The sequence below is a fragment of the Limulus polyphemus genome, unplaced genomic scaffold, assembly GCF_000517525.1.
Source record: "Limulus polyphemus unplaced genomic scaffold, Limulus_polyphemus-2.1.2 Scaffold262, whole genome shotgun sequence".
NCBI lineage: Eukaryota > Metazoa > Arthropoda > Merostomata > Xiphosura > Limulidae > Limulus > Limulus polyphemus.
In genome coordinates this window covers 559,734-577,708 of record NW_013665872.1, presented here as the reverse complement: position 1 = coordinate 577,708, position 17,975 = coordinate 559,734, and the positions used below count along the sequence as shown (strand labels likewise).

Below are 17,975 nucleotides of genomic sequence, written 5' to 3'. Positions count from 1 at the left end.
AACTTTTATCAGTATTTTTTGTAGAATTAGTTTTCACGTTTTATATTTTTTGTCTATAAAATGTTTCCAAAATACCTCACCTTCTTTTACTGGAGTTAATGTTTTTTGTTTTTTTTTTCTGTTTGTGTAATTACACTTTAGTGTTCATTCTTTTTGTTTTCAAGCCTTTATAGTTAGAAGATTTCTTATACAATATCATTATTCATTCTGTATAGTGTAATGAGCTTCTGTGGTAGTTTGGAAGAATACTTTGTTGGGTCAGTTGAATATAGTCACAGCTGTGTAGAGTTACAAGTTGGTGCAAAAACAGTTAGAAATGAATTTATGTTGTAAGATTGTTTGTTAATAATATCAGCAGAATAGGATATTTTTGTTCTTTAGTCTATGTTTAGTTTTGTATGGATCATGTGGGTGTAGACTTCTTTTAATTCTTGGATTTTCTAGCATGAAGCTTTGGCAAGTATAGAAGTGGAATTCCATTCAGTGTGATATTTTACTGTTGCTGCGTGCTTAAATATGATAGAGGCATTTGTCAGACATTAGATTTTGTTTTTCGCGTGTAGTGTGTTTGTGGGTGGAAATCCCCTGCTTTGGTAATTAAGGTTGCAAAACTGAAATCCAAAAAGATCCATTGAGAAAACGGATATTTCATTCAATTCTATTGGCAGCAATGACATGGTGATGAATGATTGATTGATATGCATTCCAAGCCTAGAATACTTGGTCACATGTAAAATCAATCATGCAGTCTTAGCCTTATGAACCAGTACAATATGTCAAGCAACATCTGCCTATATAATTTAAAGCATACAATCTCCTTTGTCTGTATGTCGTATTAATTGCATTACTTTACTCAATTATGCATCTTTGATAAGCCTAACTTAACTACTTACTTTTCTTTACAAAGTGATTGCGTTGGACAGTTCCATTTAAGAAATAGAAACCAACAAACAGTTCTATTAAATACGTGATTAAAGAGAGCTAATAATGTGTTATTTCCAAATTAGACAATTTTTTATTTTGACCTTACAGAACAAAATAGTTACGAGTAATGGAGTTTTCCTGTGTCATGTTTTTCTCCACTGCCATTAAGATTTTCCATGTATGTGCTTTGTTTTGTTTTTCTAAATTAAAGTTCATTCTCATGTCTGATTAGTTTTAATAAACCTGATTTGTCTTTTATGAACACTGATTGTGGTTTTTAGATATTTATGAGTTCCACCAGTGCATGATTCACCACAGCTTCAGTTGATTTTATACACGCATTGTACTTTTATGTGAGCTTGAGTAGTCTGATGTTGGCTAGGTTTTGCTTAATATTGGAACTTGGTTTGAAGAAGTTTTATTGTATAGATAATCTTTGAGGAATTAAATTGGATAAACATTTTTTTTAAAGGAAGAAAGAAGGTAAGAAGACTATTTCACTTTGAAGCCTGTCAGATGGGCTAAGATCTTGAACTTGTTTTGTAAATATGCAAGTGATACTATGTTCAACAATTGGGGCATGACCGTATTTAAAGTGACAGATATGGTCTATAATAGTTGTTTTTCTTAGAAAATATCAGTGTGGAAAGCTCCTGATTGTTTTTGTGATTAGTATATCTTGTAGCAAGGTTTTTCTTTCTGTACCAGTTCCCTGTGTGAAGGTAATTCTTAGATGCTTTTGAGTTAAGTTGATAAGAAAAGTTTTCAAGTAGTTTTGAGCCATGTGTCCGTGTGATAGAGATTCATGAACATTTCAAAAAATCATCTGTAAATTACCATTGAATCATTATCATCATCTTAAATGTATACTAAGTGCAATTTTAGTGTTTTTTGGTGTATAGCAGAGATGCCATGATAAGCTTATTAGGTTATGTGTAAACATTTATTTTTTCCCAGGCCTTAATCAGATGCTGGGAAGAATTTGTGGAAGAAAGGCCTGAAGTAGACACACCAAATCAGGTGATGAGTCACGTAGAACTGGTGCTGGACAGGGAAGGAAGGCTTGTGGAACAGAAACGTCTTCCTGGAGAGAATGATGTAAGAGGAACATCCAGTTTAGGAAGTTATATGTTTCCAGACTATTTTTGAAATGAAATGTTGGATCTTTATATAAATATGCTACAAACATATCAGGAATAGATCTAGTCCAAAATGCTGACGTAATTCCTAACTGATACCCTCGGACCATGTGAAAACGCAAAAATTGTTCTAAACAATTATTCAACTATGAAAATGAGCAAATATATGAAAATAAATGCAATATTATAGTTAGTACATTTACTTTGGTTTATTTTGTTAGCTAAAGGAACTTTTGGTTCTGAGAAATACACATTTGAAACATAATTTGTGATAAATAATTGCCCAAATTTTACCAATATCTGGAACATGATAGCTGTTTCAAAAATCTGTTTTCTTGGAAGTGGTGTAAACTGGTGTGAATCTGCATTTGATTATTTTCCAAGTGGATTGATTTCCTTATCATATTCTAGAATCTCTGAATAATGCATAATAGTAACCTTTTAATATGTCACAACTTTTACAGAGTTACAGGCCCGGCATGGCCAAGTGGTTAGGGAGCTTGACTCGAAACCTGAGGGTTGCAGGTTCAAATTTCCATACCGCAAAACATGCTCACTCTTTCAGCTGTGGGGGCATTAAAATGTGATGGCAAATCCCACTATTCATTGGTAAAAGAGTAGCCCAAGAGTTAGCAGTGGGTGATGATGAATAGCTGCCTTCCCTCGTGTAGCTTTGCACAAAATTCAAAAACAAACAAACAAACAATACAGTGTTACATTCAACATATAATTAAACTATTTTATTACCTCTATTCAAGAGCAATAAAATAACAATATTAAATGAAAATAGATGTAAATTGTTATGAACCTTAAGCTATTTAGGATAAATAATTGTAATTTTGTGTTACAATCTGCAATCTTTCTAGAAGTATAAAAGGACAATTTAGGTTAGTTTTATACTTTTTATGATGGTTACGACGTCGGTCAAATTGATCAAGTCTGTATGGTGTTAGGGTACATAAATTAACAGATAATATTTAAAGTTTTACTGTAAAAAACTTATTTTTTGCTTAGGAGATTCTAGAAGTTATGCAACTGAAATTTGGAAACTGGAAGATAAAAAGAAGTATTTCTAATCTTAGTATGAAAAGGATTTTTCACTCAGACTAATCAGAGTCTAAGTCACACTCTAACTTCATATATTTATAGACAAATATTGAATAATAAAAATATTAATTGAAAAACAGATTTTTGTGTAAGAAAGACTCAAAACGTTTACTAAAACCTTGCTACATTTCACGAAGATACATTTACTACATTAAAAGTTATGCATACTTTCATGGTGGTTGTGATGTTCATCAAAATTACTGAGCTTATATAGTGAGAGTTAAGTAACTTTTAAATTAATTAGGAATCGTATATTCCCTAAATAAAAAAATTGCTGATAACTATGTCTTTTTTATTTTTCCACTAAAACTTGTTTGCTAAAAAATGTGATGGGAAAAAATAAAATTTTTCATATTAGATATTTTAATCTTCTTATCCAGGAAGAACTTGTGAAAATAGAGTCACGAGGTTATATTTTACTTTAAAGCAAATAAAGTCCTAAGAAACATGATATTACGTTTCAAAAATGTTTCTTAATTGTTTTTGTAAGAGTCATTTATGTTTTTCAGGTTGGCATGGTAGCTTGGAAAATGACTCTTTGCACACCAGAGTACCCTGCTGGAAGAGATATTATTGTCATATCTAATGACATCACTTACATGATTGGAACTTTTGCACCAAAAGAAGATCTTCTATTTCTTGTGAGTAATAAAAACTGTATTGATGCATTTAATATATAGGTAACAAAAAATGTGGAAGTGATACAAAGACATGTATGATTTCTGTGAGAGGATAAAAAAGGTGTTTCTTTTTGTGTAAAACAGTGAGTCTGACTTTACTAGTGTAAGTAACCTTTCTAAATAATCTAATACATTTTTTGTGCAGTTTTATAACTAATGAAATAATGTAATTTGAAGAAAGAATGAAACTGTTTCCAATTAATGTTCTGTTAAATTTAAACATGCGTGTAAAGTAGATCACCTTTACATAAACTTTAAATAATGGTAAAGAAGTAAACTAGTCCTAAAACGTTTATATTTAATAAAAGAACAAAAGGAGTCAGGACATGAGTTACTGATATTTACTGTAAGACGTTTAAGTTTCTTACCAAGTTGATCTTTTTATTTCTTGCACAATTTTTTTTTAAATTACAACAACTGTCTTCAAGTTCTTTATTCTCAATTTGAGTGAAGCACTTGGAAAGACACTAGATTAGTTCATAAAATGCTTTTGAAGATAATTGTTTAACTAGTTAGTCTAATTCACAGAATGAAGCTTCAAAAGACACTTCTAGATTAGTCTAATTCATAGAATGAAGCATCAAAAGACACTTGCTAGATTAGTCTAGTTCACAGAATGAAGCGTCTAAAGACACTTGCTAGATTAGCCTAGTTCACAGAATGAAGCATCAAAAGACACTTGCTAGATTAGCCTAGTTCACAGAATGAAGCATCAAAAGACACTTGCTAGATTAGTCAAGTTCACAGAATGAAGCTTCAAAAGACACTTGCTAGATTGGTCTAGTTCACAGAATGAAGCATCTAAAGACACTTGCTAGATTAGTCTAGTTCACAGATTGAAGCATCTAAAGACACTTGCTTGATTAGTCTAGTTCACAGAATGAAGCATTTAAAGACACTTGCTAGATTAGTCTAGTTCACAGAATGAAGCATCTAAAGACACTTGCAGGATTAGTCTAGTTCACAGAATGAAGCATTTAAAGACACTTGCTAGATTAGTCTAGTTCACAGAATGAAGCATCTAAAGACACTTGCAGGATTAGTCTAGTTCACAGAATGAAGCGTCTAAAGACACTTGCTAGATTGGTCTAGTTCACAGAATGAAGCATCAAAACCACTTGCAAGATTAGTCTAGTTCACAGAATGAAGCATCAAAAACCACTTGCAAGATTAGTCTAGTTCACAGAATGAAGCATCAAAAACCACTTGCTAGATTAGTCTAGTTCACAGAATGAAGCATCAAAAGACACTTGCTAGATTAGTCTGTCTAGTTCACAGAATGAAGCGTCTAAAGACACTTGCTAGATTGGTCTAGTTCACAGAATGAAGCATCTAAAGACACTTGCTAGATTAGTCTGTCTAGTTCACAGAATGAAGTGTCTAAAGACACTTGCTAGATTGGTCTAGTTCACAGAATGAAGCATCTAAAGACACTTGCTAGATTGGTCTAGTTCACAGAATGAAGCATCAAAAACCACTTGCAAGATTAGTCTAGTTCACAGAATGAAGCATCAAAAACCACTTGCTAGATTAGTCTAGTTCACAGAATGAAGCATCCAAAGACACTTGCTAGATTAATCTAGTTTTACTACCCAATATTCTTATATGAAAGCAATGTAAAATTAAAGTGTAAAATAAAATTTGCTTTATTTTATAAAACTTTTATCACATGCATTTTTCACTGTAGAACGCCTAAGAAACCTTAAAATCAGTTTTGGTCAGATTTAGTTGTTTAGAAAGTTGTAATTTTTGTATCGTTCACCATATAAAATTAAGTATTGAAACTTTGTGTAATAAAACATATGCAAGTTATGTTTTCCAGTGAAAAACATTCATAAGGAATTATTTCATGTCTTCAATATAAAAAATTATATATTTATAAAGGTTCATTATCGTGTTTCAGTATTTGAAATACGATGTTCCCATAGGGCAACACTAGGCACAAGTGTGTCAAGTGACATTGCATTATGTTTTGGTGTGATGGAGTATTACATCATCTTTTAGGGTACGTATAATAGAATGACCAGTGGGACTTCACTCAATCACAGATTACCAGCAACATCTTTCGTAGCATGGAAATCTCCATGTTTTCTGGAAAAACAAATAGAATATACCAAATTGTCACTCTTCGGGAAGCAAAAAAGTTTTGCAAGACAATCATGCTGCAAATGTGTCTATTCTTCTGGCTGAATATATGGAGATGGAAATATTCCAAATGAGGAAGAGGATTTTGATGAGATAGCTGCCAACGATGATCTGTTTGAAATGGCAGGGACGTTAGAAATTTCTATTACTTCAATATCTGAAGAGGATGAACGTTTTAGTGAGGATAAAAACGTTAATGCAAAAGAGCAATGGGGGAAAACACCAATTTTACAAAATCAATCTCTTTTGTATCAAAATCAACAAGAAAGATATCACAATTACTTAAGCAAAACATGTCATGAAATATGGAATATGATATTCACAAATGAAATGGTTGATTATTTTGCAGAACAAACAATATTATATGCAAAAAGATATAAAAATAACCCAACTTTCAAGTTATCAAATTATGATCTCAGACATTTCCATAGAATTTTGATTTTCTTTGGAACCTTGGAAAGAGATTACTGGAGTAACTAATCTGACTTGAAGGTTTTTTTGTTTCATAAATAATGAGCAGAGACAAGTTTTTGAACTTAAATACTTTCACACAGCTGATAAGTAGAATTTTGATAAAAAGGAAACAAAGTAGCCAAAGTGTCATCTCTCTACCTGAGATTGAATGAAAATATTCAATGGGTAGTATTTCATGAACACTGATGAATCATTGGTACCACATTTTGCATAACAAAGTGCCAAAATGTTCATCACAGGTAAGCCAATATGCTTTGAGTGTAAGATTTGGATTCTGTGTGGATGGTGGCTACCCATACAGATTTAAGATTTACACTGGAAAAGATCAAAGTGCAAGACCCGAAGAACCATTTGAACAAAGGATTGTTGTGTAACTGTTAGATGCAATAGAGAGAGAGAATCGTCACCAAAATACCATGAGGTATACTTTGATAACTTCTTTACGAGCACAAAACTTTTAAAATCTGTTGCTGAGAATGGGTATAAAGCAAATGGAACTATTTGGTAAAATAGAACTGGAGGAAGAACAAAAACCACAATCTCTATCAATGAACTAAAGAAGAAAGATCTTGGAAGTTTTGACTTTTGCTCAACAGTGAAACTTGTGTGTGTAACTGGAATGGCAATTCCATTGGAAATATTGCCAGTAATTCCTTCACACATGAACTGATTCATACTGCACATAGATGAGTTAGAGGAGTAAGCAGGTCAGAAATAAAATCTTCACAACAAGGAAATGGGAGGGGTTGATTTGATGGATTGCATGATTCAGGGAAAAAAATAGTGGTGGCCACAGGTGATGAATTTGCCCAATTTGTGTATAATTACAACATGTAGATGTTATTGTAATTTGCATTCAAAAGAAAACAAAGTTGACCATCAATTTAGAAGAAATATTGCTTTAGTTCTGATGAAGTCTTCAAGCAACAGGAAACAAGCTACTGGTGGTAGACATGCAGATTTACCCATAAATGTGTGATTTGATAGACATGAATGAACTAACACCTTGAACTTAAAGTGGATGTTTAGTATGTCAAAAAAACACAAGATCATTGTGTGAGAAATGTGAAATATAGCTTCATTACAGCCAAGGAACTCAATGTTTCAAGATTTATCATTCAAAAGAATAATGTATATAAGCTCAGTATTTGTGACTATTATTGAAACATATTACATTTTTTGTGAGGCCTCTGTTTTATAACAAATAACCAGCTTCAGTGTTATGTAATGTTTCTTATAAAAATAGAAATAATGAAAAAATGTTGTTTTTTAATCCATCATTTTGGTAACCGTTATGATCCATTAGCCTAATGCTCCCATATTGGAACATCTATGTAACTTCAAAAGATAAAATGAACTTTCTTTCAAGACTGAAAAATGCATCATGATAAAATGCATATGATAAATCTTTTCTGAAAGTAATGTAAAAAATTCAACTTCTTTCTTGAATGGTTAACAAGTCAGTTCAGTCTCTAAAGTAAAAACACCTAAGATAGTGAAGTTAAAATGTTAAAATGAAAAAAATCTTACCCAAATTTGGAAATTTATAATTCTTAATGTAAGTGAAACAAAATTGTTTTAAACTTTGTAGCCACAGTACATTTACTTTTACAAGTATATAGTAGCATGGGTCCATTACAATTACATATATTCACAACACTATTAATTTTTGTACAGAAAGCTTCAGAGAAAGCCAGGGCACTGGGAATTCCTCGACTTTATATTGCAGCTAACAGTGGAGCTCGTATTGGACTAGCAGAAGAGATTAAGCATCTTTTCCAAGTGGCATGGGTTGACTCTGAGAATCCTGACAAGGTATAATAAAAGTTCCAAAGCATAGTTGTCTGTATATCATAATAGTTTCTTGTGTATATTTCAGGTTTTTGTCTTTATGTGACTTAATTTGGGCATGGGTGTTTCTAAATGGATGAGTAGGAAAAAAAAAAGACAGAGGCAAGAAATTATTTCTAAAAGCTGTATTAGTGTATTATGTCTGTGGTTCCCAAACTCTTTTAATCTGAGGCCCCCTTGATATGAATTAATAAGTTTGAGGCCCCCCCAACCTGTAACTTTTGCATGGTGATTGAAAAACAGTGCCATAGCAAAAACAACATCTCCTTTTGACATACTATATCATTTGATTAATTAAACATAATCTTTATTGGCTTATTGTTTATTTGGAATTAAAATCAATACAGCATCTTTGTTTTGGGCCAATTTTTTTGGCAGCCCCTCAGAAAAAGCTTAATGGTTCTCGGGGGTGCCACGGTTCACACCTTGGGGAACACTGTATTATGCAATCATGTCATTGAGTCATATCTTTATTAATTTTAATGAAATTTGAAAATCAGTCTCACTTGTGTTAAATGGTTTCTGTAAACTTTTGTGTACATTGAGTTGCTTATCATTTAATGAAAGATAAGGTTTATCCCTCACTAACTTTAAGTTCCCATTTATTTAGTATGAATTTCAGAGGCCTTGATGAACTCAAGAAATTGGGTATTCTTATATCAAAATATAAACCAAGAACATAATTACATCTTGAATGAATGTTATTAAGACGTTTTAATAACAGTGCTTTAGTTCATATTGTAATCTAATTGAGAAAGGTGATTGTAGTGCATGTAACCTCACCATAGTTTTGATTACTGCAAAAACAGTCAGAAATGATAATTGTCTCACATATATGTCAGCAAGATGTTGTTTTTCATAAATTTGGAATAAAAAGCTTTAATGAAGTAGGCATTATTTTAAACTTTTGGGAGAGAATTAATAAGAAAATTAGTACACAAATTAACTTCCATTTGATTATTTTGATTTCAGTAGCTCAAAGGAATTGACAGTTTTTATATTGGTTGGTAAGAAGAGAATGTAATAATGAATGAACAGATCTATAGTTGATGGAGATGCTTTTGAAAACTTGGTGTGTAGTTTTGTTGGTTCATTTTACACAAATTGTAGGATGTACATGTTTAGTGTTAGTTTTTAATCATGATCAATTATAGGATAAGGAGACAGTAGTATGAAATATCACAATAAGTTGACATTGTGTTTAATCTTCCTCCTCAAAACTAGCCCAGTGCCAATTTTCAAAATGAATAGTGTATAACAGTACTTTATTTTTGTTGTTGCAGTCTGTTGTAAACAGTCTTTTACTCAATATTAGAATTTGTTTTTTTGTCAAAGGATTTAAATTTTTTTAGATTTTTACAATATGTCATTTTACAGCCATTGTTTTGTACATAACATCCGTATACAAAGTGAACCAAAAATTATTATTTTCATTCGTCAAAATGTTAGTTTGAAACATGTTTATCCTTGTATGTCTTTTGTCATTACACATTATGAAAACTATATTTCAGTTGCAACCAAGTTATAAACAATTAGTCACGGGGTATTTTCTTATAATTATTCTATACGATATAAAGTACAACATAGAAAAAAGTTATATATATATATATATATATATGTGTGTGTGTGTGTATATAACGTTTTTGTTTTGTTGCTCTATATAAATGTCTGATTCTTGCAAATTTTAATGCTATATTGATTTTTTGTTGTTGTTTAGTACATTTACGTTTGTAATTCATTGCTATTTGAGCATCATGGGTTTGATTTTCGATGCATTACATTTGCTTCTTTATTATTGGGTTATGAAAAAGCTATAAGGCTATCTCTTACCATACCTAATTTTGAATTACTTACCTGAGGAAAGATAACTACCTGCCAGCATCCATCAACAATATTTGGGTTATTCTTTACTGATAAATAGGATTGACCATCACATTATGCTCCAAACTGGTATGAACTGATGGTTAGATCAATAGGATGGTTTCTTCATGAATTGCAGGTCTTGGATTTGATACCTGGTTCTACCAAACATGTTTTTTTTTTCAGTTGTAAAGGCATTATAATGTTGTAGTCAATTCCACTATTTGATATTAAAAGAGTAGCCCAAAAGTTGACAGTGGGTGATGTTAAATAGCTATCTCCTCTGCGGTTGGCAGTTCAAAGTTAGGGTCAGTGGCAGATAGCCTTAGTAGCTTTGTTATAACTCAAAAACAAAGAAAGAAATCTAACTCCATCATGCATGTTTGTTGATAGTGGGAATCAATCTGGTGACCCTTGACCACCCTAATCACCAGGCCATGCTGGCCCAAAGCTTAACAAATTTGAATTAATCAAAAAAATAATAATGTGAAATCATAATGGTAATATTTTGAGTAGTTTATTATTTTTGTATTCTGTGACACTAATGGATTAAGCTAAATAAACTTGAATTAATGGAAAATATTAATGAGAAATCAGAGAGTCGTCTATTGAGCTACATGCTAGGGCATGTAGAACACCAGTAAACAACCAGATCCAAAGCTGTCTGTATTATCAAACTACTTCGACCAAGCTTCAACACAAATCAGTATGTTTTGCCATTAAAGCTGAAAATGTGAGTGGTGATCATTACAGTTTAAACTTTATAATGTATTAAGTCAGCTGTGTTAAAGCTTTAGTTGAAATGTTATTATTTCTGTCTAAGATATGTTTTACTTTTCTAGAACAATGTCTTAACTCAAAACTATTTGTTTCCATTGTAGGGCTACAAATACCTTTACTTAACACCAGAGAATTTTAAGAAAGTGAGTGCTGTCAACTCAGTTCATGCAGAGCTAATTGATGATGAAGGAGAAGCTCGCTACAAGATTACAGATATCATAGGTAAGTGAAGCAGACATCTAAACCATGAACTGCTGTAACCTTTTGGGAAAAGTAAATGATAATTATAAGATTTAATCTAAGACTTTAAAAGAATGTAGATATTTATATGGATAAAAAATAGGACATAATTTTTGTGTATTTAAATTTTTATTAAAAAATTATTTTATCATGTTGGTCTTCTCTGAGCAACTATTATTGTTATTAATGTATGTTTTAGAGAAAATATGTACAATTATTTTATTCTCAATATATATATACATTCTTCCCAATAGAACTGGTTTTGAAATATAGTATTTTTGTTTGGACATGTTTTGGATCCTTTATTTGTGAAAAGAGACTTACGTTTTATTCTGGGATAAATTTGGCTGCTAAAAAGTAGTATTTTTCTATTTTTTCTTATGAAAATAAATTTCAGACTTAACAGCATTTCACTTGGCATTTGAATGGATTGCTAACAGGTAGAGATCAATGCTATTGGCAAAGATATATTTGACAGTATGGTTGTTTACAAGTAGTGTTATGAGCCAGTGTTATTGGTGAAGATAGTTTTTAATAGGATATATTCTAAAAGGATTCTATTCAACTAGATTTAATACTTTAACATTGTTTTGCTTTATCCTTCCAGGAAAAGATGAAGGTCTAGGAGTTGAAAATTTGAAATATGCTGGAACTATTGCTGGTGAATCTTCTCAAGCTTACAATGATGTTGTAACGATCAGCATGGTAAGTGTGAGACACTGGTCTTAATAAATTTCTTCTAAATATATACTTTGTATGTATGTGTGTGTGTGTGCATGTGAATATTAATATCAGTATCTATACAAGTTATTTTTTGCATTTTTCAGGGTGTTTTCCAAAGTATGTCATTTCGCATTTGCCACTTTTGTCTAATATAAGTTCATTTATGGTTTTTTTATCTCTATGGGTAGGACAAAGTGCACATATCCTGGCCTTTTTACAGAGTTATATTCAAAATTTAATTAAACTACTTTATTATCAATGTATTTGAATAAACTTGACATCAAAACATAGTTAATAAATCAAATTGTAATATTAACTAAGTTACTTTCTTAATTTTAAAAGAGAATATTTAAATAAATCCTCAATCTCCTCTTGTATGAGAATTGTGATAATTTGCTCATCCTTTAATTTTTGAACACCCTCTCTGACATACTGAGTTTAATATGAATTACTTAATTTAGTTTAAATATTACTAAGGCAAAGTCTTTTAAGTTTTATTTAATTTACAGCGACATAAACTAGAAAGTCAGATCCACTTGACACACCCACCTGTTACATCCTCTCTTTCACAAATTGCCATCAGTTCTCTAAGATTTTCTATAAAATCATTTATAACCAATAGAAAAAACAAGTTTTAATTTACTGAATGATGTATTATGCTACATTGTTCTCAGTATAGAGTTTTAGCTATGTTATCTTAGACTGAAAGTTTCTCTAAGAGAGCTTGGATTGAGTAGCTAAGGGAATTTATTTTAAGGCATTTGTGACTTAGTTAGAAAACCAGTTAAAGTTGAATAGTTATAAGACATTGTTTGCTTTGTGCATGTTATTATTCTGTGTTCTTATGTGCATTCTTTAAATAAGTAGAAATTGTTTAATGTACTGGTATCATCATTACTAAACATTTGGCTTAAATTTCATTGTCAACTGACAGCAAAAAACAAATCAAATATAAGAACTAAAATTGTTATTTTTCAAGTATATTTTTATTTATTGCTATAAAAGCAACTGAAATGTAAAAATTAGGAACTTATTAGGTTAGATTAGGTAAGATAATGAAAGAAATAAAAATTCTACACAAGGTTTAGTTTAGTTTGAATTTTGCGCAAAGCTAAACGAGGGATATCTGTGCTAGCCATTCATAATTTAGCAGTGTAAGACTAGAGGGAAGGCAGCTAGTGATCACCACCCACTGCCAACTCTTGGGCTACTCTTTTATCAACGAATAGTGGGAGCGACCATTGTATTATAACACCCCCTGGCTGAAAGGGCGAACATGTTTGGTGGAACGGGGATTTAAAACTGCAACCCACAGATTGCAAGTCGAGCGCCCTAACCACCTGGCCATGCCAGGCTTTTCTTCACAAGGTGTGCTCACGAGTAGCTCGTACATTACATCATTCAATATGGTAACTTTAGCTGTGCATTCCCTGAGTGATTCACAGCTTGTTATTATGTAGACACGGTTCAAAGAGCAGTAAAAACAGTAAAATTAAGTATAAATAGATGTAGACTGTTACAGGCCTTAAGTTAGTTTTGATAAACAGTTGCAGTTTTCTGTTACAATCTGCAGTCATTCTACTAAGAAAAATATGGTAATTTAGATTTATTTCCTGTTGTTTTGTGGTGATTACAGGGTTGGTTAAATCGATTGAGCCCACATAGAGTTAGGGTAGAGAAACTAATGGATAAAATATAAAGTTTAACTGGAAAAAAATGCTTGATATTCATTTAAAAGGTTTTAGAGGTTATGTGAATGAAATTTGAAAACTGTAAGATGAATAAAAGTATTCCTAATCTTAACATGAAAATCACCTTGATTTCAGAGCAGTTAACACTCTGACTCCAAATATTCATGGACAAATCTTTAGGAAAAATACTTTATTATTAAAAAATCTGATTTTCTGTGTACAAAAGACTCGTAACACTTACTAAAAGCTTGCCAAATTTTGTAAAGGTACATGTACCACATTAAAAGGTATAGTATGGATACTATCATGGTTACTATGTGGTTATAATGTTGGTCAAAATGACTGATCCTGTATAGAAAGAGTTATCGTAATGCTTCATGTATAAAGAGATGTTTTGTATGGAAAGATTGGGTTCAGTAGAATAGTCTGTAATTTGCTTGTATTTAATCTTAATAAAACACTATATGTACAGTTTTCCATGTATCTAATGTGATTTTTAACATTGTGGTTTTAATTACTTTCCAGTTTCCAAGTGGTTGTTGATTCATTTTTCTTTGTTTCAAGGTGACCTGTCGAGCTATTGGTATTGGAGCCTACCTTGTACGTCTTGGCCAGAGAGTTATTCAAGTGGAAAATTCCCACATTATTCTTACTGGAGCTGGAGCTCTCAATAAGGTACGTTATGTGTCCATTCTCGAAGAAATTTTCAGTAAGACAAGCTGTAGGAACATCCTTGGCTTTCAGTAGAGTAAGTTTTGAAAAGTCCCTTGCTTTATTCATAAACTTTGATAGATTGAGCTGTTGGAATGTTTTTAGTGTGCTTTTTAAAGTCTTAAACAAGTCTTCAGTAAGCCAAGTAGTGGGATATGTTCCTTTCTCCTTTCCTAAATCTTATTTCAGTGTGTGAACCTGAATGTAAAATACTTATTTTGTCCCTACATGATCTCTGTAGGATATAAAAGAAAATATGTATATTTTTGTTTTGCACTCAGGATCATATGAACTATATGAGAAAAACAGCAAGAAGAGGTTTTTAAAATTCTTCCTATGAAAATTAAGTAACTTAAGATTGTATAAAACATTCAATAATGTAATGTCCAGTTTTTAGCAGGATCTTTTGCTTTGTTTTAAAGTATTGTAACTAAACTTGGCAGTTAAGAAAACTTACATAAGAGTCTAAAAACTAGTTGCATGATGTATATTAAGTTAAAATAGTTTTTTTTATTTAGTTTTTCTAACAGTTGTCAAAGAAGTTATAGACTACTTGCTTTAAGATTAATCCTGATCAACAACATACACAAGAACCTTTAATGTCCATTACACATATACTGAATGAGTGACTTCAAGTGATTTTATTTGGGCCATTTGATAATTGTATTTATGTCAGAATATTCTATTCACTTCAGCATAACATGAACTTCTTGTATTTATAAGTTTTGTTGATGTAAAAAATTCCAAATTTTCTTCTCTTTAAAGCTTCTTGGACGGGAAGTTTACACCTCTAATAACCAGTTAGGAGGTATCCAGATTATGCATAACAACGGTGTCAGTCACATGACAGCAAAAGATGACATCGAAGGTGTTAGCATTATGCTCAAGTGGCTTTCCTACATTCCCCAGGTATCAAGTTAATCTTACTTCACACAGGTGTGTTAAGACTCCAGAATAGTAGCGCCACCCATTATCTGAATAAGATATTCCTACACTTAAAAACAAATATGTAGAAAGTACTGCAAAGTTTTAGTTTACCTTTGATAGAAGAATAAATAACTTCCTTGTTATCCTGCTATTCAACCCATTCAGCTTACTGCATAGCCCACTATAGAAAATATGTATATTATTTTAAGAATATTTCTTCCTCAGTAAATACCTTCTTTTACTTTACAGTGTCGAGGGTCAGAATTGCCAATTTTGGAACCAGTTGATCCTGTTGAGAGAGATGTAGTATATACTCCCACTAAGGTGGCTTATGATCCTGTATGGTTATTAGCTGGAAAAGAAAGCACCAGTAAGCAATTATGCATACTTGTCTAGTAGATAAAGAAACAAAATTCAGTTGATTTTGAATTAGTTTACAATACCGTAGAAAGGTGTACCATATTTTTTTTTATTAGCCATATGTATTGTAAGCAGGGTATCATAACTGTAATTACAATGTATGTTTCCAAGCTAGATTGGGATTTCATAGATTATAAGGTTCTGCAGGAATATTTATAGTAACTATCTGACTTTTGCTTTTGTTAAAAGAAACTAGTTTTATAAAGGATGTCTGATGATTTTCTGAACTGTTGTACATTAACATAAAATTTTGTAAAAACTTTATCATTAACTTAATTTGTACGTGCTTGTAATGAAGTGTCGTTAATCAAAAGATTAACAGATTACTTTTTGTCTATTGAAACCTTCTATGATGTTTGATATGTTTTATGATATTTTCTTAACGATTAGCAGATCAGTTTTTATCTGTTGAAACCTTTTGTGATGTTTGATATGTTTTAAGGTATTTTCTCACAAATTATTTTTTCCGTCATTATTAAATGTATTTAATATGGGTTTAGTTTATTTATTAATGTTAGCATAAAACATTTTGTTTAGTGCAATAAATTACTTTCTGATGACCTTTTTTTTTTTATCTATGAAGGCTTACCAGGTAGCTGGGAAGATGGTTTTTTTGATCGTGGATCATTTAATGAAATCATGAAACCCTGGGCTCAGACTGTAGTTTGTGGTCGAGCTCGTCTTGGTGGTATTCCAGTTGGAGTAATTGCTGTAGAAACCAGGACTGTAGAAGTAGCCATTCCAGCTGATCCAGCTAATCTTGATTCAGAAGCTAAAGTAGGCTAACTTAAAAAAGAATGGTTTCAATGGATTAATAAATTTTGTAGTTTACACTGTTGAAGTAATTGTCTAGTATGAATTATGCAACATGTTGCTTATTAAAGTCATGTGGTTAAAGTATTATTTCCACATTAAAATAGTAGCTCCACATATTAACATATTTTGCAATCGTGTGTCTGGTGTAATTTTACAGTTAGTTTTACTGAAAGAAAATATTATTACACGGGATAATATCAACCACTCTAACTCTTGATAAGAGATTGCTTCATGCATGTCTAACATTAGCCCTAGTTTAAAAGCTGTTGTTAAAGGCATAAAATAATCTTTTCACTACTATGTTCTATTTATATTAAAGCATTTGAACATAAATCATATTGTGCAATTTCTGATAGAATTCTAATACTGAAACCTTGTTGGTTATTTTATTGATATAATCAACTTTGTTCCTGTTTGTTAGCTGAAAACTAGAAAGTAGTTGAATTATTATTTTTTTTTGCAGCTAGTGTCTCAAGCAGGCCAAGTCTGGTTTCCTGACTCAGCGTATAAAACTGCTCAAGCTATCAAGGATTTCAACAGAGAAGAACTTCCTCTGTTCATCTTTGCCAACTGGCGAGGATTTTCTGGGGGAATGAAAGGTTGGAATTCCTTTTACCAGTTAATTCTTTCAATACCGAGCAAGCTCGGTTGACTTCGCCGACCATGTGACCTCTTTGTACTCATTTAAAGTCTTTATAGTTTTGATACGACTAACTTATAGTATGTATATCTTCACAAAATTTGGCAGACTTTCAGTAAATATTATGTCTTTCACGTACAAAAAATCGTATTTTTTAGTGAAGTATTTTTAATAAACAAAAAAGACTTGTTTGTGAATATATCACTTTTTTTACAAGTCATTGTGCAAAGTGATTTTCATGTTAAGATTAAAAATACGTTATCTCATAAATCTCATATGTAATTTGCATAATTTCTAAAACCTCCTAAATACATTTCAAATGTTTTTTTCAGTAAAACTATATTTTATCAGTTATTTTCTCTACCCTAACTCTATACAAGGTTGGTCAATTTTACTGACTTCATAACCACCAAAAAAATCTAAATTATCATTTTTTTCTTTCTAGAATGATTTTGGATTGTAACATGAAACTACATTTGTTTATCCTAAGTAGCTTTAAACTCATAACAGTGTACATCTATTTATACTTTCCCCTAACTATCACAAATTTTCTGGCTTTCTAACTATGCAACAAGAGCCGTTACAAATTCATCCAAGCTAGTAGTTGTCTTTCCCATGGGAATGAAGCTTGTACTCACAGAGAAAATGACAATTCTCCATTCAGAAAACAATGTAATATAATACACCATTTGATAGATGAAAACCTTGGCTTTCTATTGGTTGTACATAATATAGTATTAAGAGTAAGTTAGAACTATTAACAAATCCTGAAAGAGATGATGTGACAGATGGGTGTGGCAAGAGGGGTATTATTTTCTGTTTGATAGCTCTGTAACCAAACAAGATT

General features: G+C 31.5%; 1 protein-coding gene across 1 annotated transcript in view; it reads left to right on the top strand.

Annotated features, from left to right (window-relative positions):
* LOC106456834 (acetyl-CoA carboxylase-like) overlaps nt 1-17,975 on the top strand; it is an 87,531-nt gene that overhangs the window by 62,103 nt on the left and 7,453 nt on the right. Inside the window, exons 29-38 of the mRNA XM_022382608.1 lie at nt 1,882-2,022; nt 3,680-3,811; nt 8,147-8,284; nt 11,062-11,182; nt 11,808-11,905; nt 14,179-14,289; nt 15,091-15,234; nt 15,502-15,622; nt 16,256-16,449; nt 16,952-17,087. Of these exons, the coding sequence (XP_022238316.1) occupies nt 1,882-2,022; nt 3,680-3,811; nt 8,147-8,284; nt 11,062-11,182; nt 11,808-11,905; nt 14,179-14,289; nt 15,091-15,234; nt 15,502-15,622; nt 16,256-16,449; nt 16,952-17,087 (1,336 nt within the window). The remainder of the gene's footprint in view (nt 1-1,881; nt 2,023-3,679; nt 3,812-8,146; nt 8,285-11,061; nt 11,183-11,807; nt 11,906-14,178; nt 14,290-15,090; nt 15,235-15,501; nt 15,623-16,255; nt 16,450-16,951; nt 17,088-17,975) is intronic.